This window comes from Arachis ipaensis, chromosome B5 (assembly GCF_059453495.1).
Source record: "Arachis ipaensis isolate K30076 ecotype BB chromosome B5, ASM5945349v1, whole genome shotgun sequence".
Taxonomy (NCBI): Eukaryota; Viridiplantae; Streptophyta; class Magnoliopsida; order Fabales; family Fabaceae; genus Arachis; species Arachis ipaensis.
Genome location: NC_142440.1, coordinates 155,478,374 through 155,501,444, shown reverse-complemented (window position 1 = coordinate 155,501,444; position 23,071 = coordinate 155,478,374). Strand labels below are relative to the sequence as shown.

The 23,071-nt window shown below is 33.9% G+C and overlaps 1 protein-coding gene across 1 annotated transcript; it reads right to left on the bottom strand.

Annotated features, from left to right (window-relative positions):
• Positions 1 to 240: 240 nt before the first annotated feature.
• LOC107644681 (Got1/Sft2-like vescicle transport protein family) lies at positions 241 to 4,080 on the bottom strand. Its single transcript, XM_016348603.3, has 6 exons — positions 3,650 to 4,080; positions 2,320 to 2,373; positions 1,969 to 2,042; positions 1,379 to 1,496; positions 1,202 to 1,260; positions 241 to 787 (listed from the first exon to the last, which is right to left on the bottom strand). The coding sequence occupies exons 1-6, from the start codon at positions 3,800 to 3,802 to the stop codon at positions 709 to 711; spliced, it is 537 nt and encodes a 178-aa protein (XP_016204089.1). The 5' UTR covers positions 3,803 to 4,080; the 3' UTR covers positions 241 to 708.
• Between the last annotated feature and the right edge of the window lie 18,991 nt (positions 4,081 to 23,071).

Sequence of the window (23,071 nt, the reverse complement as noted above, 5' to 3'; positions counted from 1 at the left end):
GATCTCTTAATTCCATGCAATCAATTGCAGAGAGTTATTATTTAAAATTTAATTTTGATTCACTCTAAGCAAAAATAACTACATTAAAATTAATATGAGAAATGTAAAATGACCAATAATATTTTTCCTTTGTATGTCTTATATTTGAATCAACACTAGCCAATTCTCTATTTTCTTCCTACTAAAAATATTGACTTTCTAGTAGTCTCCGAAACATGCATATAAAGAAAAGGTTTGAAATTGTGTAATGCATGCATGAAAATGCAAAACATATATTCAAGATTCTCAAACGTCAGCTATTACGAACAAAATTGTGGTATATGAGGCCTCTAAAATACATCTCCCCTTTTTAACTTTCGAATAAAAGGTTGCACACTGAAACATGGTTTTCCCTCAAGCAGCATGTGGATTTGAAGTTCCAACATGAAATTGGGGATAAAACAGTCAGGAGAGGGCAAAGTTAGGATAAACGAAATCTTTATATTAGCCCATACACAGTACACGACAAATGCACATGATTTTACTTGTTACTTTCAAGTGGAACCTAATCCTCCATGGAGGTGCAAGCAATTCAGAATCACCAATCCGTTCATTGTATTTCAGACTCGCAGTTCAGCAGCCAAAATCCCTTTCCTTTGGATAACAAATATATTGAGAGGGGTTCAATGCGATTCATTTGACAAGGCTATTGTGGCTTCAGTGTAAGATCTAAAACTCAGTATCGAAGCATGAAACCATGATTTTAGAAACCATGGATCTAGCAAAAGGGATGTAGCTCAAGCTATACCTGTCAATCAAAATATCAGAAAATAGTCAGTTTTACAAGAGAGTAACAGAGATGAGGCCATAATAGAATCATATTGCATCCAATAAATTGAAATGGCCAAACAAAGGGTGATGCACACGTTAGATTTTTATTCTTTTCCCCCCAGTGTACTTTGGCTGAGTTAAACCATATCACGTTAATTAGAGAGGACCCAAGCCATTTCAAATAAAAACAGGTCTTTTGTTAACTCCATAGATTTTCAGAATCTCTTTTTTGCTAGTGCCAGAAACCAGAAAAGTTGCCAATTGAACTTATCTAGAAGTCTCCCCACAATTGACTCGCACATACAGCACATGTATTTAATGGACTTAAACAGAAGAAAATATAAAAATAAGTTACATGGAAGGCATTTGGAAACTATAAAATATGACGTACCAAATCAGTGCTCCAAACTCCAAAATAATTGCCAGAAGTGTTAGCAACTTGTTATGAACCTGCTCAGTGCAAAACCAATAAGATGAAATGCCATTTAATAAAAAGAACGTTTTTCCTTTCCTTTTGGTTTTTTCAGTGCGGAAATAGAAGAATCTAAAGAGATGCACTTTTACTTACATATAGAGCACAGAACAAAGCAATGATCATACTTGCAATGTATATGGCTGTGGCATAGATACGAACAGGATCAAGCATCATTGTGAATTGCCGTTTAGGACCAATGAGGAAGGCTGTGCTGCCATCATAAAAGACTCCAACTTATCATTTGAAGAAATCAAAACAACTATTACACCAAATTTAACAGAACATAAATAAACAAAAGCCATCCACACTTTTTTGGCTGTAAATTATTGTCAATGTTAATTTAAAATGTTAAACACTTATGGATTAAGATGAAAGAATAAGGTGTAACAAGAAAACAGTTAATTTAGTAATAAATACAAAGAGGGACATGGGCATCAATTCCTCAAATGATGAGAGAAGGCAGAGTATACATTCAAGGCACGTATGGGGAAACTATCATTATAAGACCAGCAATCCCTCAACACTGATCAATCTAGCTACTTACAGCAACTATACAAGAACAACACAAGATTAGATGCACATTATAATGAATGTCAAACCACTAAGAGAGAGAAAAAAAAAAGGGGGGGGGGGTGTCAAGAATCACTGAATCAGTCATTATCCAGCTCCAAAACAGTCAATACCTTCCAAGTGAAAGCAAATTGCCAAGAGTGAATGCTACCGCAAACTTGATTGGTTTGAGAAAAACAAGCATTGACTGTACAATGGTAAGAATAAATGACACTACATTAGTTTCTAGCCATGTAGTCAAATATAAGTTGGAGATAAAAACCTAAGATTATACAGAAAGTACCGAAAGAATCATAGTTGTATTCTTCTCTTTGGTTTTTTTTTTAATAATAAGATTCTTTTATAGTTCAAAAAGAAAAGGATACAACAAAAGGTTTCATTATGAAGAATAATTTGCACTAAACCAAAAGCTAATATATAGCAGAAGTTCTAATTAGAAAGAAAAATCATGCTTATAGACTTACCAATAGTGTAAAAGTTAATCCAGCCGAAAAGCATATTGCAAAACCATATAACCTCTGCTCATAAACAGAGAGCTTATTAGTCCAACAGTTCACATATAGAAAGCTTACCGAGTGAAAACAACACAGGTTTTAAGATGACAAAGATTTCCAGTAAGGAAGAAAACTAGAGGAGGTTGACTCGTTGACACATAATGACATGTTTCAATACAAAATTAAAACAATACAGAAACAATAGCAACAGATTAGGATAAGACAAACATCAGCTTAAAGGGTTAACAGATCCACTACTCCTGTGGTTCTAATGGGAAAAATCAACAAAATTGGTGCTACATTGCATAAAGTCCTAACAAACCAATCTCCCACAATAAAAGTAATCTGAATGGGAAACAAATTCATTATTCAAAAGTCCTGTATATGTAATTCTTGACCCAAACAATAATATTCATCACCTTAGAAACACAATCCATCAAAATTATCTCTGCTTAGTAACAAAGTCACATCTTACAACACAAACAAGCCTCAAAGTTATACTATACCACTCTTATATAACCTGTATAACTCATAAGTATTCATACCAATAACAAAAGTACTGCATTCATGACTCGTCCAATTCATAGATTTCCTAAGAAATATTTCCCAAAGCATTTTGGTGAAGATATTCATAATTTCTCTACAAACGACCCGCCAACAATTTTCACGCATCACCTAAACTCCAGCATAAATTATCTTCTAACAACACAAAATTCAACACATAACATTTCTAGAACAAAAAGGATATCTCAAGTACCCAGTCGCCATGTCACTTGATTAATTTCCCAATATGATATCGTCCAAGGACAAAAACACAGCAACATCTTCTTCCTTAAAGCAACACTGACCATGCAATTCTCTACCTCTATATTGCATCCAGCTCATTCATAATTAAAGCATTGAAGACCAACCGAAATCTCACTGAGATTAACTCCCTAAGTAGAGCAACCTTTCTCGTCCAACGACACTCAGATCCACAATTTCCATGCCATCTATCTACTAAATCAACACTACACACACATCCAAATATAACAACAGTAAAATTAAGCTAAAATATCAAATCCTCTGAACGTTGAAAATGACACAAATGCATAATCACACGCTACGAGATCGCAATGTCAAAAATGCCACAACTGAAGCACAGATCCAGCTAACACTTACATTTCGGAAATCGAATAATCAAATTTCACTCGATTTTTTCCCTTCTATTTTCCTTTCTCAGCTCATAATACGTTGTTTTATCTCACACACAAAAAAACAAGCAACCAAAAACGGTTGAATCGAAACTCGAAAGGAATACCTGTTTGGTGGACAAGGTGCAGTTGCGGTTGAATTCGTCCATGAATGCGTAAGAGCTGCTGTCGTCCAATGCAGTAGCTCGCTGCTCTTCGTCTTCGACTTCCATTCCTACCATGATCTTCACTTTCTCGAAGGCTCTGTTCATCGTTTCCATCGTGTTCTCTTCCTCTATCTAACACACTTTCTCGAGAAACAAAAGGAAAATACACCACACAGTTGCTGAGGCACTTTAAATTGCTTCAATTTTCAGAAATTCGTTTCGGAAGTTCGTTCGATGGAGACATCGCAACCACACCACTTCACTGAAACTAAGCTCATGTGGACGAAGACCTTTCTCTCCTCATCGTATTTTTTTTTTTCCTTTGAGAAAACTTTGGAATTTGGAGTAATCTGAGATATCTAGGCCTGAGTTCAAAGCCTATAACTAAGCCCAAAACATTTGTTTCGAGAAGAAGTATGATTTAAAAAAAAAACAAATAAGTCCAGGCTTATTAATTCAAAGACAAATAAATTTTTGATAAATTAAAAATATAAAAACGTCTTTTACCTTTTAAATTACGGTATTTAAGTTTTTTCAAAAAATTTATTTATTGGACAAAAAAATTTAAATGTCTAGTTTTCTTGATTCAATTTCATTAATCATTCGTCAAGATTCAATTCATAATTACAGATGAATATAGAAGGGTTTCATTAAGGGTTTCATTTTTTTAAATCCCTATTAAAATTGACAGTAGCAGGATAAATTTGGATAACTATATTTATAGTTGGTTTCTAAATAATTCGTTAACATCCAATATCTAGTATCACGTATACATGTATTTCTTCTATACCATAAACCAATTGTTCGTGTAAGGATGATAAAAAGTTTAAGACATCTCTTATTATTTTTCAATATGAAAAAGTAATAAGAATTCAAAATGAAAAAGGTCTTCTTATTCATATTTTAGAAGGTAAAAGATGTTTTTATATTTTCAATTAGTCAATAACTTATTTGTCTTTAAATTAAAAAAAATTAAGAATGGATTTTTTTTAATTGAGGTAATAAGAATGTTAAAATGTAATATAATCCACAACTGAAACAATAAAAATTTCAATTAAATCCAGTCTTAGTTAAAACTAAATGCTTTCAATAAGAAAATTGGTTAAAGTTAGTTTGAACTACTTGAGTAAATTAAATCTTACTCTTAATAAAAATAGATTGAATTTAAACTGAGCATAAAATAAAATTTTCTTGACGAGATTCTCTCTAAAAATATTTTTGGAGTCTCTAACGGAATCATTACTAAATTTTTCTTTTGTTAGATTCAGTTTTTATAAGAGATGACGTTTTATGTATGTACTATTTAATGATGATAAGTAACAATATTTTGAATAATTATTAGATTCTAGCCTATTTTATTCACTTAAAACAATATATTATAATATTTTTAATGAATTTATGTATAACAAAGAAGTTATTTTAATGTTTCATGACGCTTATATTATTGACTTAAATTATTGTTAATTTTATTTTTGTAGCAAATTCAAAATATATGTTAGTTAAAAATATTGATATATTAATATGTTAGTATATTTGGATAGATATTATATCTAGGTAAAATTTTGAAAATACCAGAAATTTCAAAATGAAAAATATTTTATCCCAATCTTGAATTCAAAATATGAAAATCATTATTACTTGCAGGTTGCAGGTTGTTAAGATTCGTAAATTAAAAATCAACAGTTCAATACATTATTAGAAATCTTCTCTTGAAAAAAAAAATAGTCACATTCTATTATTTTTATATACAAAAACTGAACAGAACTTTCATTGCGCATACCATTACATACACTATCAACCGACCGAGCTCTAATTCAAGCTTTGTTCATCATATCGCATCACATTAACGAAGTCTAGGCCAAGTAAATATCTCTTGATAGCATCTTTGAATATTGCAATAAAGATCGAATATAGTTGTGTTTGGTTTGACAATTTATTGTGTTTGTATGTAAAGAATGTTAGTGTTAATTATTTATTTTTGGACTGCATTAAGTTTTTTTTTATTATTGTTTCAGTTTGTTGTTTTAGTCAATTAGTGGTTCCTGCACTTTAGGAGAAAAGTAGTTTTTGTTATTTCACTTCCTTATCTAGTGGGTATGTGGTAGTTTCTGTTCATCCCACTTCCTAGTTTAGTGGTGATGTGGTAGTGTCATGGATTAAAATCCTATAAATGTACTGCTTCAGTAAAGTAAAAATGTGTGATTCTCATTCCTTTCACCTACGTATTTTTCTTATATCTCTGTCCTAAATATTTCTGGTTATACCATAAACCAACAAATTGGTATCACAGCATTCTTTTTACGGGGCCTGTGAAAATGGAAGGTGAAGCAAGTCTCTCACAAATTGCTCCGCCCACCTTTGATGGAGAAAACTATGACCTTTGGGCAGTTAAAATGGAGTCTTATTTGGAGGCATTGGACCTTTGGGAAGCCGTGGAAGAGGATTACGAAATTCCTCCGCTGCCAAACAATCCTACCATGGCTCAAATAAAATTGCACAAGGAGAAAAAAACAAGGAAGGCAAAGGCAAGATCATGTCTCTTTACTGGTGTTTCATCAATAATCTTCACCAGAATCATGACTCTCAAAACACCAAAAGCAATTTGGGACTATTTAAAGGAAGAATACGCAGGGGATGAGAGGATTCGAGGCATGCAAGTGCTCAACTTGATGAGGGAATTCGATATGCAGAGAATGAAAGATTCTGAGACAATCAAAGAATACTCTGACAGGTTGCTTTCTATTGCAAACAAAGTTAGATTACTCGGCACTGAATTCACTGATTCTAGAATTGTGGAAAAAATTCTAGTTACAGTGCCAGAGAGATATGAAGCATCAATAACTACTTTGGAGAATACGAAGGATCTGTCCAAAATCACCTTAGCAGGAGTGTTACATGCCTTGCAGGCCCAAGAGCAGCGAAGGCTTATGAGACAAGATCACGTGGTTGAAGGTGCTTTACCAGCCAAGCATCATGAAGTTGGAAGTAGTCAAAGCAGCCAAAGCAAAGACAAAGGTAAAAAGAAAAATTACCCACCTTGTGAGCATTGTGGCAAAATGGGTCACCCACCCTTCAGATGTTGGAGAAGACCAGACGCAAAGTGCAACAAGTGCAATCAGCTTGGACATGAAGCTGTAATTTGCAAAGGCAAATTTCAACAACATGAAGCTAATGCCAATGTTGTAGAGCAAAATGAAGAAGATCAAATCTTTGTGGCAACATGCTTCTCAGCAAGGAGTAGTTCTGAATGCTGGCTGATTGATAGTGGTTGTACAAACCACATGACATATGATAAAACTCTTTTCAAGGATTTGAAGCCTGCTAAATTCTCAAAAGTCAGAATTGGGAATGGTGACTATATTTCTGCAAAAGGAAAAGGAACAATTGTAATTTCAACTAGCTCAGGTATGAAAACCATTTCAGATGTTCTGTATGTGCCTGACATTGACCAAAATCTGCTTAGTGTGGGTCAATTGTTAGAAAAGGGATTTAAAGTTTTTTTCGAAAATCTACATTGTCTTATCTTTGACACTACCGGTCGGGAGATTTTAAGGGTTAAAATGAGAGGAAAAAGCTTCTCATTTGATCCAATTGTGGAGGAGCAGACAGCTTACATCACCCAAGTCAGTCCCACTGAACTCTGGCATAAGCGACTTGGTCACTGTCATATTCAAAGGATGCTGAACATGAAGAGGAAAGATATGATTGAAGGTCTACCAATACTCTCTGATCATTTGCCAAATTGTAATGCCTGTCAATTTGGTAAACAAAATAGAGTGTCATTTCCCAAAACAGTTTGGAGAGCCTCTCAAAAGCTGCAACTCATCCACACTGATGTGGCAGGACCTCAAAGAACTCCATCGTTACAAGGTAGTCGATACTTTATTCTTTTCATAGATGATTTTACAAGAATGTGCTGGATTTTTTTCTTGAAATTCAAGCATGAAGTGGCTGGAGTCTTTGTAAAGTTCAAGAATATGGTGGAAACTCAAAGTGGGTGCAAGATACAATTTCTAAGATCAGATAATGGGAAGGAGTACACCTCAACACAATTTGATCAATTTTGTGAAGAAGCTGGTATTGTACATCAACTCACAACCCCATACACTCCAGAGCAAAATGGAGTTAGTGAAAGGAGAAATAGATCAGTAATGGAGATGGCCAGATGCATGCTGCATGAGAAGGAATTGCCTAAAGAATTTTGGGCTGAAGCGGCCAACACAGCCGTTTTTCTTCAAAATCGACTTCCATCCAAGGCTTTGAAAGACAAAACTCCTTTTGAAGCTTGGTATGGATATAAGCCTTCACTAACCTCTCTTAAAGTGTTTGGTTGTGTTTGTTTTGCACATGTTCCACAGGTTAAGCGCGACAAGCTTGACAAGAAAGCAATTCCGGGTATTTTTGTGGGTTATAGTTCTGTTTCAAAAGCCTACAAAGTGTATCATCCTCAATCTGGAAAGTTGACTGTGTCTAGGGATGTGCATTTCAATGAAGATCAACAATGGGATTGGAAGAACCCACAAAAAACAATTGAACCTTGTAACAATATTGAAGATGATTATGGCGGAAACCAAACAACAGAGTTGTGTCAAAATGAATTAGAAGATGATCATCCCATCAGAGGCACAAGACTGCTGTCAGACATTTATCAAAGATGCAATGTAGCAGTATGCGAACCTAGTTGCTGTGAAGAAGCACTCAAGGATCCAAAATGGAAAAAGGCAATGGAGGATGAGATTTCAATGATTCAAAAAAACAACACATGGGAAAAGGTTGACAAGCCTCAAGACAGAAAAGTTATTGGAGTTAAATGGGTGTTCAGAACAAAGCTTAATGCGGATTGCTCTATCAATAAATACAAGGCCAGACTTGTAGTAAAAGGGTATGCACAAATTTTTGGTGTTGATTATTCTGACACGTTTGCACCAGTGTCCAGATTAGATACAATTAGATTGGTGTTAGCAGTTGCTGCTCAACAAGGCTGGAAAGTATTCCATTTAGATGTCAAATCAGCTTTTTTAAATGGAGTTTTACAAGAAGAGATATATGTGGAGCAGCCAGAGGGATTTGTTATGCATGGAGAAGAAGATAAAGTCTATCTACTAAAAAAAGCCCTTTATGGATTAAAACAAGCACCAAGAGCTTGGTACAGTAGGATAAATGAACACCTATTGAGCATAGGCTTTGTAAAAAGCTTGTCTGAGGCCACTCTTTATGTAAAACATAAGGGAAAAAATTTTCTCATAGTTTCCCTCTATGTTGATGATCTTTTAGTAACTGGAGATAATACAAGTTTGGTTGAAGAATTCAAGCAAGAAATGATGCAAGTTTTTGAAATGACTGATCTTGGTCTTATGTCTTATTTTCTTGGAATTGAGATCAAACAAAATGAGGACGATGTGTTCATATGTCAAAAAAAATATGCTAAGGAAATCTTAAAAAAATTCCAGATGGAGGAGTGCAAAGCGGTTAGCACACCAATGAACCAAAAGGAGAAGCTGAGCAAAGAAGATGGTGCTGATAAAGTTGATGAAGGCTATTACAGGGGCTTGATTGGATGTTTAATGTATCTCACTGCAACAAGGCCGGACATTTTGTTTGCTGTAAGTCTTCTCTCTCGATTTATGCATTGTGCTAGTGAAATGCATTTAAAGGCAGCAAGAAGGGTATTGAGATATATTAAAGGTACTGTTGATTATGGTGTGAAGTTTGAGAGCTGTCAAAATTTCAAGTTGTGTGGATTCTCTGATAGTGACTGGGCTGGATCCATTGATGACATGAAGAGCACTTCCGGATATTGTTTCAGTTTAGGCTCAGGAGTTTTTTCATGGTGCACAAAGAAGCAGGAGACAGTAGCACAATCCACTGCAGAATCTGAATTCATAGCAGCAACAGCAGCTGTAAATCAAGTTTTGTGGCTGAAAAAGATCTTATGTGATTTACATCTCCAACAGAATCACAAGACAGAAGTGTTTATCGACAACCAGGCAGCAATTGCGATTTCAAAGGATCCAGTGTGTCATGGCAAGACTAAACATTTTAACATCAAGCTCTACTTCTTAAGAGAGATGCAGCAAAATGGAGAAATAACTTTGGTTTATTGCAGGTCAAAAGATCAATTGGCAGATTTGTTTACAAAGCCACTTCCTGTCAGCAAGTTTGAGCTATTGAGGCAGAAAATTGGAGTTTGCAGATCCTAAAGCAAGGAGGAGTGTTAATTATTTGCTTTTGGACTGCATTAAGTTTTTTTTTATTATTGTTTCAGTTTGTTGTTTTAGTCAATTAGTGGTTCCTGCACTTTAAGAGAAAAGTAGTTTTTGTTATTCCACTTCCTTATCTAGTGGGTATGTGGCAGTTTCTGTTCATCCCACTTCCTAGTTTAGTGGTGATGTGGTAGTGTCATAGATTAAAATCCTATAAATGTACTGCTTCAGTAAAGTAAAAATGTGTGATTCCCATTCCTTTCACCTACGTATTTTTCTTATATCTCTGTCCTAAATATTTCTGGTTATACCATAAACCAACAGTTAGTTCGTTAGGTTCCACCGTCTGAAAGGGGCTATCAAACTCAACGTGCATGGAAGTTCAAGAGGAAATCCAGGAAGAGCTGGATGTGGTGGCTTGCTTAGAGATCAATATGGCAACTGCATTGCCGGATTCGTTAGTCATATTGGTTTCGCCGGCAACTTCGCAGCGGAACTAATAGCTATTCGCCATGGTTTGTGGTTGGCGTGGCAGTTTGGGTACAGAAGGGTAGAATGTAAAAGTAATTACATGGTGGCTCTCTAGATTATTCATGATAATGCCGGAGATTTCCGGAATTCGCAGACATTGTGAAATAAATTCATTCCTCTTGAGTGGGATGTCACTATCTACCATGTCATGAGAGAAGTGTGTTGATTTTCTGACAAAAATAGGTTCTTCGAGTTCTGCGTTTCTCTTTTGAATAGGCTTCCGTCGGAACTCATTCACCTTCTTCTTGCCGACTCTAAGGGTGTTCTTTATTCTAGAGCTTAGTTGTATGAGGTTATAAAAATTGTTGAGCTCTTTTTTCATTATTCCTTAAATTATGCATGGTTGATGTACTCTTTTTTCTCTATTGGATTTTTTCCCAAGCTCCAGGGTTTTGTCCATAGGAGTTTTTTAAGGAGGCATAACCTACATAAGCCGAGTATCCATATAGTCCATACTAATCTTGGTGGAACAATGTACTTTTCAGAAGTTTGTAACATATTCAATTTCAATGAAATTACAAAATTTTTGGAGAAATTATTGAATTCTATATTAATTATTAACTATTAATAATTGTCAATTATGTTCATCAGTGCTAATGTAATATTTATCAAACCATAAATATATATAAATACATAGATCCTATATTAATTTTAAATAAAGTATAATTAGATTCTCCAGTTCAGTTTATTTTACGACAATTATCTCTAACATGCCCTTGGAACCTTCTTTGATATCAAGCAAGCTCATTTTGATCATGGCTTGTTGGAAATCCAAGAAAAACAAGGCTTGGTTCTGTGCATAAGAGTTTACAAAGTTCCTAGTTCTTAGATTAGTGAACAATGTTTGAATACTGCAATGAAAATCGGATATAATTGTGTTTAGTTTGACAATTTACTGTATTTAATTTAACCATTACAGTGATGATGGTGGAATGAATGAGATAAGATTATGAAAATGAAATAATATGAGTGATTACTGATTAGCATAGTGAAATTATTCGAAAAAAAATTAAAGCAAGACAAACACAATATTAAAAGTATTCAACAATATAAGAAGAGACTTATTTATGTTTTGTCATGTAATTTTGATTATGATTTGTTTTAGGGTATTTTGTTATGTCTTGGTTGTTAGTTTTTTAGTTTATTTTAGTGTGATGTGTATTTTGTTTAATTTATGCTTTTTTTTATAGCATTGCTAAAAGAGATCATTTACAAATTAAATTCTAAATCATCTATTTATATTTTATAAAAGTTGATGCCAAAATCATTCTATATTCAAATGATGACACATTAATTGCTTATAATTTTGCCACATATAAAAAATATTATAGTAGATGTTATTTTATTATGAAACTAAGCATATATAACTTTTTTTCAAACTTAATGTTATTTTTTGTAACAGTTTTTACAATAATTAGCAAGATGTCTCATACTATTAAAATCTCTTCTTAATAATATTAATGTCCTCTCAATTATTCATATCTTTTAAAATATGTAATTTATATGCATATAAACATTCTATGCAATATTTGAAGTAATAAACTCATAATAATGATGACAAATATTATAAAATATTAGAATCTCTTAAAGAAGTGATGGTAAAGAGGATGAGTTATAAAATCAGCAATGTAAAGTATTATATGTTATAAGATACTTAAAATAAGAAAACGAAAAAATATTATATAAAATTACTAGCAAAGATATTTAAAAAATAGTCTACATTTAAAAAAATTATATTAGAAGTAGTAATAGTTAACTTTAGTAAAAAATTAAAAAAAGCATTAATCAATTTATCTAGTTAAAACTAATTATCTACTAAGTTAAATCTTCAAAGTTAAAACTAATTATCTAATTACAATTTAACAAATAATTGACAAATTCAATAAAAAAAAACTAAAAAAAAAAGCATCAATCAATTTATATTTTTTATTTGTTATAAATACTACCCATTGTGACTAATTTGAAAACTATCAAAAAGATAGAAATTTGTTGTAAATAAACCCATAAAATTTACAAACTAGTACTCTGTACATATGTTTAAGATTTAAGAGTGTGTTAATATATCTACTAATATATATGTTGGCAACCTGCAGTGTGATTTTTAAAAATTTATTTTTACGTATATTCTCAAAAACTAAAGACCATATTATTTATTTGTTATTTTTTTATCTTTTTAAGAATACAAGACCAAAAAATACAAAATTTATTAGTTCAAAGCGGGAAAAAAAATTCAACATTTTCATGTATTTTATGCCTAATCCCAAAATAATAGTGAATGGTATAACGAAAAATAAATAATAAAAAGAAAATACGAAATACATATGATATAATTTAATTCATTGTTTAAAATTAATTATTCAAATCAAAAAATACATAGGAAAAATTAGTAATCTATGTATAAGTTTTATTTTATAACATCAAAAAAATAATTAATTCAACTGATTTACGAAATCATTAATACATGAATATATCAAACAATAAAGGATAAAAACAGGTTTATATATATGTTTTTATTTACTTATTAAAAAACCATTTTCAAACATTGTTTCATGTTTTTAAATGTTTTAGATGCATTGTGATCATTTTAATCTTTTAATAATATTTTTATTAACACTTAAATTTGTTTATGGTGTTTTTTGGAGGTTTACTTTATTCAAAATATTAGAATATTTTAAAATGATCATAAATTGCCTGTAAATTAAAATTTTACTTTATGTAATACCTTGATTCTTTAAGATTTAGAACATTAGATAGTTTCAATTTGAAAATGTTTATACTTGTGGGATATGAGTAATTTTGTAGTACACTTTTTATTTTGTATTTATATGAATAAAGAAATTAAATCTAAGAAAAAGTTCAGCTAAAAAATAAGGTTAAAAAAAAAGAAAAGATTTTAAGAAAGATTTATGAATAAAATCTTATATCGTAATACAATTTAATTGAGATGATTAATAAATAGTCATTGCTTAAATATATTCGTGATTTATTTACAAATACTATTATCTACCTATAATTTTACAAACTATTAAAACTTATTTTTATATTTCTGTGCATTATGGTGGTTTATGTTGCAGATAATTAAATTTAAAAAAAGAATTATAAGATATTATATTATACACATGTATACTTCAGTGTTTCGATATTATCATTTTGTAATATTTTTCACTTTTATTTTTCTATTTTATACTTTATTCTTTTCCATTGCTTTAAAAAAAATTTCTTTTTTGTTTGATAATATCTCTTACTACTATTTTTCAAAACACTATTTGTCATTAAATAATCAATTATAAAGGAATTATAAATAGGTAATTTATCTTTTTGTTTGATTTTGTTATATTACGTCAAAGAAGATATAATTGTTTCGAATTTTGTTTCCTAAAATTATCAATAAAAGCACAATAAAGAACTTAATATACCCAAGTCTCAATAAAAAACAGTGACAAGCATATTTTTTTTTATAAAGCATCGGGACTAAGAGCCTAAAAAGAATTACAAAGCTGAGATTAATCAGAGGGTAGAAACTTCTTACATTCATCATTTAGAATGAGTTATAGAACAGGTGAGGAGTGATCCACAAACTGAAAGTTTGGGTGAAACTTAAGACTCTCCCTAGTCAAGAGGTCCACATTTTTATTGCCTTCACAGAAGGTGTGCCTAAATTTAATCCTCCATTCTCTATTTATTAGACCATTAATGCTTTTGATTATGGGATCAGGATAGTCTCTGCGCTTGCTCTTGTTAGAAATTAATTCCAAGGCAGTCTTCGAGTCCATCTCCATAACTTTTCTAAACTCAAGTTCCCATGTCATATTAAGGCCATTCTCAAACCCCACATCTCTACTTGATATGCAGAACAAGTGCCAATATTGTGTATAAATCCTGCTACTCATCTACGTGTTCATCTCTAATGAGTCATCCACATCCAGTAAATCCTGAATTTTCTTGAGAGGAATCATCTGTATTGATTTTGATCCATCCATGTGGTGGGGGTTCCACCGAATTTCTACCTCAATCTTCCTTCTTCTTCTATTAATGCTCAACTCTCTTTGAAATGCTACATGCACTGCATTTATAAAGTTATATATCACTAGACGAGAATCTTTTCGTCTTTTAAAAGGTGGAACAAAGATTTCACGATTCCTCCAATTCCAGAGCATCCAGGTAGAGATAAAAAAAATTGAAGTCCAATCATTTTGGTTGTGGTTTTCAATTTATTCAGTCAAATTCCAGCAGAATCAGACATCGAAGGAAACTCTAAAAAAATTATACCTTAGAAGGGTGTATTAATTTATTTACTAAAAAACTCCTCTCTCCTTGTCGTTCTGCTAGGGCACAAAGAAAGTAGCAAACAGTACCATTTCTTTAGCAAATCGTGAATAGATTCGCCATACGTGCTGAGACAGCAGTACAATCCTAAAAAACGAAAGTTGCAACGTCAGAACCAACAGAGAAAAGCGTGCAAACAACTGAGGTAGAAGAAGGAAGGGAAGAATACATTGAATATGAAGAAAGAGACGTAGAAGAAGGGGTACAAAAGTGCAAACACAGTGTGGTAGGTAAGTTGATAACTACAAAAACCATTAATCCTGTGTGGGTCCATACAGCCATGAACAACATCTGGAGGAAGCCTGTGGGTTTTAATATGATAGAGATCAGACCCAAACTATACCAGTTCCTTTTTGAAAGAGAGGCTGACATGAGGAGAGTACTCAAAGGCAACCCTTGGACATTCCGAAATGCATGGTTGCTCGTCAAGAAATGGGAAAGGAGCATTAACCCCATGGACATGAATTTCTCAAGTGCTGAAATACAGATTCAGATCTAGAACATGACCGAGCATTGCAAAACAACAACTCTGGGTAGGAAGATAGCGAACACAATGGGAAGAGTAAAGGAATGCGACCTCTATTCAGCAGGCCTAGGAAAAGATAGCTTCATCAAAGCAAATATTCAGATGAACTTGGCTGAACCGGTGAGAAAAGGAATCTATATGGGAAGCAAGGAGGACGGGCAAACTTAGGTGGATTTTAGGTTTGAAAGGATTCCAACCTTTTGTTATTACTGTGGCTTAATAGGGCATGATGAGGTAAGTTGTGAAAAGCGTGAAGCTGAAGAGGATAGTGGTAGAGCGAAGTCAAAGGAGCTAGGGCCATGGCTAAGGGAAGAGATAACAGGAACAAAAATGGAGCAGTCAGGACCACAAAAGCAAACAGAGAAAAGACGACTAGTAGCTAGAGCAAAAGGAATAACACAAGCTGGAAAAAGAGATGTCATAGAGAAAAGGGCTGAACTAACAGTGAAAGAACCCATTACTAGCATTGAAAAGAAAGTAGAGCAAAACCAAGGATAGAAAGAGCACGGGAAAGCCTGAGAAGAGACCGAACAGAACCAAAAGACAGAAGAGGAAGAGAAGATAAAGGAGCCAAAGAAAAAATATATAGACAGTTCCAAGAAGGTGGACAATATAGAAACACCAAAAATAGCAACAACAAACAGGAGCAACAACCAGAAAAAATTAAAAGCCAAGAAAACAACTGCAAGAAATGGAAAAGGATGGCAAGGGAAAACTCAAATACAACATCCACAGAGGAAGGAAAAGCAAAAGAACTGGGAAAGAGGAAGATGGATGAGGTCAGAGAAGTAGGGATTAAAGAGGGGGAAATGTCTACCAAAAAACAGCAACGAGACACACTACAAAATATGGCAGAGGCTGCCTTGCAGCTCTGCCCCCATCAATGAGGCTTATAAGTTGGAACTGTTGTGGGCTTGGGAACCCATGGACAGTTAGAGCTTTGAATAAGCTCTTGAAACAACAAGCTCCCAACCTTGTGTTCCTAATGGAAACAAGGAGAAAAGCAACGGAAATAGGAAGGATAAGGAACAAAGGAGGCTTATAAAATGTGGTGGGTGTGGACTGCGAAGGGGAAGCGAGACATGGAGCAGGAGGACTAGCAATTTTATGGGATGATAGCATAGACATGAGTGTTAACTCTATGTCTTTAAACCACATAGACATGGTGATTCAGGCAAAGACCGGAGGCCAGCCGTGGAGGGTTACTGGTTTTTACGGTTGTCCAGACTCAGCAAACAAGTAAAAATCCTGGGAGCTACTGAACACCCTAGGCCAAGCGCAAAGTATGCCATGAATGGTATTTGGGGACTTTAACCAAGTTCTAGAACAAAAGAAGAAAAAAGGAAGGTTGACCGTGACTTTCACCCAAACAAGAGGTTTCCAAGAAGCTTTACAACTAAACCAGCTCCTTGATTTGGGGTTTGTAGGGCATTCCTTCACCTGGACAAATAACCAACCAGGTGATTCTAATGTCCAAGAGAGGCTAGATCGAGCTGTAGCAACTATAGATTGGCAAGAGGCCTTTCCGGAAGCAGTGGTACAACATCTACAAAGGTATAGGTCTGATCATTGTCCTATATTAGTTGATGTTGCAGGGACAAAGGTAAGAAGAAGGAAGAGGCCACATCTCTTCAGGTTCGAAGAAATGTGGTTGAAACGTGCAGAATGTAAAGAGATAGTAAGCAGGGCATGGACAAACAGACAGAACAAGATTTGGGGAAAGCTAAAAAACTGCAGCAAGGTGTTAGATGAGTGGGGGCAGGAGAATTTTGGAAAAATACCAAAGGAAATAAAAGAACAGTAGAGAAAACTAGATCAGCTAACAACAATGGAGCAATCTGAAGAAACAATCAGGAAAACAAAAGAGGTCCAAGGAAAATTGGATGAATTGCTCAAACTTGAGAAAATCTAGTGGGCTCAAAGGTCGAGGACAAATTGGTTGAAATTTGGAGACAATAACACAAGATATTTTCACCAAAAAGCATCCCAAAGGAGCAAGAGGAATCGGATAGAGAGAATCGGTGATGATGCTGGGATCTTATATGAAAAAGAAGAAAAAATTGAAGAGACTATTGTCAGTTTCTGTGAAGAGCTGTTCAAATCAGAAGAAACAATGGACATAGAGCAAGCAACAGAGGTAGTTAAAGGAAGAATTACACAAGAGGAGTACAGCTTTTTGGAAGAAGAATTTACAAGAGACGAAGTTAAGAAGGCCCTCGATTAAATGCACCCCACAAAGGCCCCTGGACCGGATGGCATGCCGGCCCTTTTTTATCAGAAAATGTGGGACATTGTTGGAGAAGATACCTCTAGTTGGGTGCTGAATTTTCTGAATGGTGAAGGTGATCCAACCGAGATGAACAAAACCTACATTTGCCTAATCCCCAAAACAAATACAAAAGAGTTCAGACCAATATCCCTTTGCAATGTGATTTTCAAGATAGCAACCAAAATCATTGCAAACAGGATGAAACAAATTCTGCCAAAGATAGTGGGTGAATATTAGAGTGCCTTCGTTTCTGGAAGACTGATCACGGATAATGGTTTAGTGGCTTTTAACATCTTTCACTATATGAGAAAAAAGAAAACGGAGGCAAGGGGATTCATTGGTATAAAGTTAGATATGGCAAAGGCGTACGATAGAATTGAATGGCCTCTTCTTTTGGAAGTTCTCAAAGCTATGGGGTTCCCCAAAAATGGATCAACCTGATTGGCAAGTGTGTTAGGACTGTTTCTTTTTCGGTTCTCATTAATGGTATCTCCTCCACAAAATTCAAGCCATCAAGAGGAATAAGGCAAGGGGATCCATTATCCCCATACCTTTTTATTCTGTGCACAGAAGTGTTATCCGAACTGCTTATTAGAGCTCAGGAAAGGAAGCTAATTCACGGGATCAGAATATCTAGAGAAGCACCAGAGGTTTCTCACCCTTTTTTGCAGACGACAGCATTATTTTCACAAGAACATCAGATCGAGACATTCAAGAAGTCAAAGACATTATTTAAATCTACCAACAAGCATCTGGCCAAAGAGTCAACTTGGATAAATCGGAACTCTCTTTTAGCCGAAACGTGCCTCCTATTAGACAGATGATCATCGAAGATTGGATCGAAATTAAGGTGGTGGAGAATCACTCAAAATATTTGGAAATTCCAAAGATCCAAGAAACAAATATTTGAGTTTGTTCAAGATCGAATTTGGAAGAAGCTTAAAGGATGGAAGGAAAAATGTCTCTCAAAGGTTGGTAAATAAGTGTTAATCAAATCCATCATCCAATCTATACCTTCTTATATCATGGGGTGTTTTCAAATTCCTAAGGGTCTTTGCCAACATATAAAAGGAATGGTCAGCAGGTTCTACCGGGGGAGCAAAAATGGGGAGAGAAAAATTCATTGGATAAAGTGGTCAAAGCTGTGCAGATCGAAAGAAGAAGGCGGTAGGGGTTTTAGGAGTTTCGAGGCATTTAATCAAGCAATCTTGGTGAAGCAAGGATGGAGGCTTATTCAAAACCTGGACTCTCTGGTAGCCAAACTGCTCAAAGTTAGATATTACAACAGAAAAAATTTTTTGAGATCGGATTTAGGCTACAATCCAAGCTACACTTGGAGAAGTATATGGGGAGAAAAGTGGGTGATACAAATGGGAGGTTTATGGAGAATAGGAACAGGCAAGTCAGTTAGAATTTTGGGGGATCCGTGGCTTCCTAATCAAAACGGGTTTAAGAGCTGGAGCTCATGTCCAAGCTTTGATCAGGAAACCACAGTGGATAACTTAATTGACCAAGAAACTCTGCAATAGAAAGAACAACTCATAAGGCAAAATTTTCTAGCCTTTGAGACAGAGCAAATTCTCAAAATTCTCATAGACATCAATCAACAAGAAGATTTTTTTTTTTTTGAAAAAATTCAGCAAACAGAGAGTATGAAGTGAAGAAGGCATACCACATGATTATGTCGCAAACATAAATCAAGCATAGGCAAGCATCCAAAACCATCACCACACCTTTCCCTGAAAAGCGTTCTGAGCGATCAAAGCTCCCAAATGAACCTTGAACTTTGTCTGGCGGCTTATCTCCAAAGGCCTCCCCACAAAAATAAATCTGCAAAAAAGAGGGATAAACGGCTCAACGCTATGCCCACGGTGTTAGCAACGAGAAGAAACTGAAACTCACCTCTTCAGAGATTGTCCTTGGTCACAGAGGCTCTAGTTTGGATCTCCCTTTACCCTTCGGACTGCCTTTACAGAGGAGCAAATGTTGGAGGAGTGGATTGAAAAACTCCTAGAATAAATCGAGAAAAAGAAGAGGGGTTTCTTTTTGGAGTGTCTCCATGAAATTTGGTGGGAAAGGAACAGGTTGATCTTCGATGGAATCTCCTCCAACCCGGAAGAATTCATCGAGCGCGCTGCCGCCAGGTTCTGCAAATTTGAAGAGACAGAGAATCATCGCTCTTCAACCGCTGCAGCACCTCCACCGGGGAGTCTTAGTCACAGTTCATGGGAGGCGCCACCATCAGGAGCGTACAAGCTCAATTTTGATGCATCTTGTTCCAGCGATAAGGAGAGGGGAGCAGGAGCAGTAATTAGAGATGGAGAGGAAGTTATTATGGTAGCTGGCATATGAAAGCTCTCAACTGATTTATCAATTGCTGAAGCAGAGGCAACCGCGTGTCTTCTTGGCCTAAATATGGCGTTACATGGGTATTTTTTTTTATATAATCATAAAGGGTGATAATATGAATATTATTAGGGGCCTTAGGAATGCTCAGTCTTACAAGAATAGTCTGGGCTTAATTCTCTCAAACTGCAATCATTTTTTGAATAGGTTTAGAACTTTTCAGATTTTTTATGTAAAGAGAAATGGAAACCTTGTTGCACATAATTTAGCAAAACTGGCCCTATCCAATTTAGATACTATATGAGTGGAGAAAGCTCTTCTTGAAATTTGTAATCTGGCCTATTTGGACTTGCTAGGCCCGCTTTAATATAATACTATCTTCTTCAAAAAAAGAAGGGTGTATTAAATGTGTCCATAAACTTGAATCACCAAGAAAGTCTCTCAAAACATATTTTATGGTTTCTGGACATCCATTGCATCTGTGGCAGTAGGGGAAGACACCAAAAAAATGTGCACGATGTTCTGAGGTTAGGAGTCTCTTGTGTAAGGCCAGCCAGTTAAATATTTTTATTCTGAGGCTGTAAATTCTGAAAAATTAATAAATAATTAGTCAATAAATTAATTATTATTCAAAAAATTAGAAAATTAAATTTTATAGTTTAGAAAAGTAGAAATATTAAAAATACGAATTTTGACACTAATATTAAAGATACTTTGAGTGTTCGGAGCTCTATTTGGGGGACTACAATGAAAAAATCGGAATCTTAAGAATTACATTGAATATTTGCGCTAATCTCAAGGACAACTATGGGTATTTACTCCAATTTCACTACAATCAAACCTAAGGTCCATTTACATATAAACATTAAGTAATTATACTTTTTTTATAAAATTTTTCTTTGTTTGTATTTTTTAGCCATTTTAATACATGTACCAATATATAAATTAAATACTATTAGAATTTAAAAGCTTTTAACAGATTAATAAAAAAAATAGTTAAATAAGTATGTAAATAATTAAAAATATGCCAACTTTTAAATATACTTAATAATTAGAATATGAGCAATGCTGTATAGTCGTTAGCAAATATTATTATTTTTTGTCAATAATAATTTACATTTATATTTATAAATATTTTACATATAGAAGCATATAATTTGTATCTATATTTAATTATTTATTAAAATTTTACACACATAAACTAATATAATTTGTATCCATATATTTTTTTAAATTTGTCCATATAAATTAATAAATTTTTTTTAAAAATAATTTAATATTTGTACTGATTAAATAATAACCAAAACTACTAAAAATTGTTAACTCCAAAAATTTCTCTTTCTTTTTCATTTTTGAATTATACAAGAAAAAAGCTCTCTTTCATATATAATATATAAAAGTAGTTACCAAATTTCTCCATCAATTAAAAAGTGCATATGCTTTAACTTTTTTTAAAAATAATTATATCAATTAAAATTAAATTTATATTTTAGCTAATTAATATCTTTTTTGTCTTAGCTAATTAATATTATTATTGATATTAAAACTCTTTCTTTATTTTTCTTGCAGGATCTGTTAAGAAAAAGAAAAAAACCAATCTAAGAAGTCAAGGACCAACCCATATATAGAGAGGGTCCAACATGGATAACTTCCCCGTTTTTGTACCTAACTAAGCCCTCAACTTAGTAGACCACCACAACTTGTCTAGCTACTTTTCCAATATAAAGACAAAATTATACTATAACCAAAAAAAAAAAAACAAAATTATACACGTACTGAAAAAGAGAAATGTTATAAAAGTATCTGTAAAGTGTAAACGTAAATCTGTACCATATAACAAACCTTTTTTAATATATCTCTAATTTTGTTGTTCCTAATTTATGTTAGACCCTATCTGCTAGTACACAGCATAAGGGAAATTAGTAATTATAAGGGAGACACATTCTGTAATGATTTTGTCGCTCAAATTAGGTAACGGAAATATATATTGCCAAATTATTCTTCCTCAATTGACAAAAAAAAAGATACCTCTTCAAAATGGAGATTTAGTCAGTATATGAATTTCCATACTAGACATATAATTAAAATAACTTTTGTATGTAAAACTTAGGTAAGAAAGATAGTTCCAAGCCTCCAACACAACGTGAACGGAACTCCCTTCTGTTCTTTTTTTTTTTATCCCCTTTACTTTATTTATTTCCTTACTTTAATTGAATAACTGGGAAGAGTTTTCAAGAACGATCATCATTTAATACAGTTATAATAATCTTTTCCATCAAAAAATAGAAAAAAAAGTTTCGCTCCATAAATGCAGCAAGCCAGTCATCTACCCCTCCTCTCTCCTGCAATGATTGGTAAAGTAGAGGCTGAGTCCGCAGTTAGTTACACGTGAGAGTTCGGTTAGTTACTCTGTGCTATTTAACTATTTAAGCAATGCAGTTCAAGCAGTTGTTGAACGAATACAATTACAATCTGAAGCTCACACTCTCAAATCCTCTCTTCTCTCACCTCTTCTCAAATCCCTCTTTCCCTCGTCCTCTCCAAATGAGGCCTGGTACCTTTCACTGAAAACCGAAAATGAATCTCTATAAATCTGTACAAAAATAATTGACCATTTCATTCGCTTACAGTTATACCATCAACCCACAACCCACTCAAGTTCTAGTTCTTGTTTTTGTTCATCACATCATTCTATTCCTCTCAATCAGTGATCCAACCCAGTCTAAAATCAAGTAAATAATCTCTTTATTATTACTTAATATTTTTATTTTGCTACAAACATATATGATTTTATATACAAAAATGTTTCACATATGTATGATCAAGTTCGTTCTAAATTGAAGTCCTCTGGTTTTGGTGCCCACATGTTTTTCTCTTTGCCATTGGTTTTCCTTAGCTATGTACACACTACAAAATAATTGCAAAATTATAATAGCATCTTTGAATATGGCAACCAAGATCAGATATAGTTGTGTTTAGTTTGAGAATTTACTGTGTTTGTATATAAAGGATGTTAGTTCGCTGGGTTCCACCATCTGAAGGGGCTATCAAACTCAACGTGGATGGAAGTTCAAGGGGAAATCCAGGAAGAGCCGGATGTGGTGGCTTACTTAGAGATCAAGATGGCAACTGCATTACCGGATTCGTCAGTCATATTGGTTTCGCCGGCAGCGTTGCAGCGG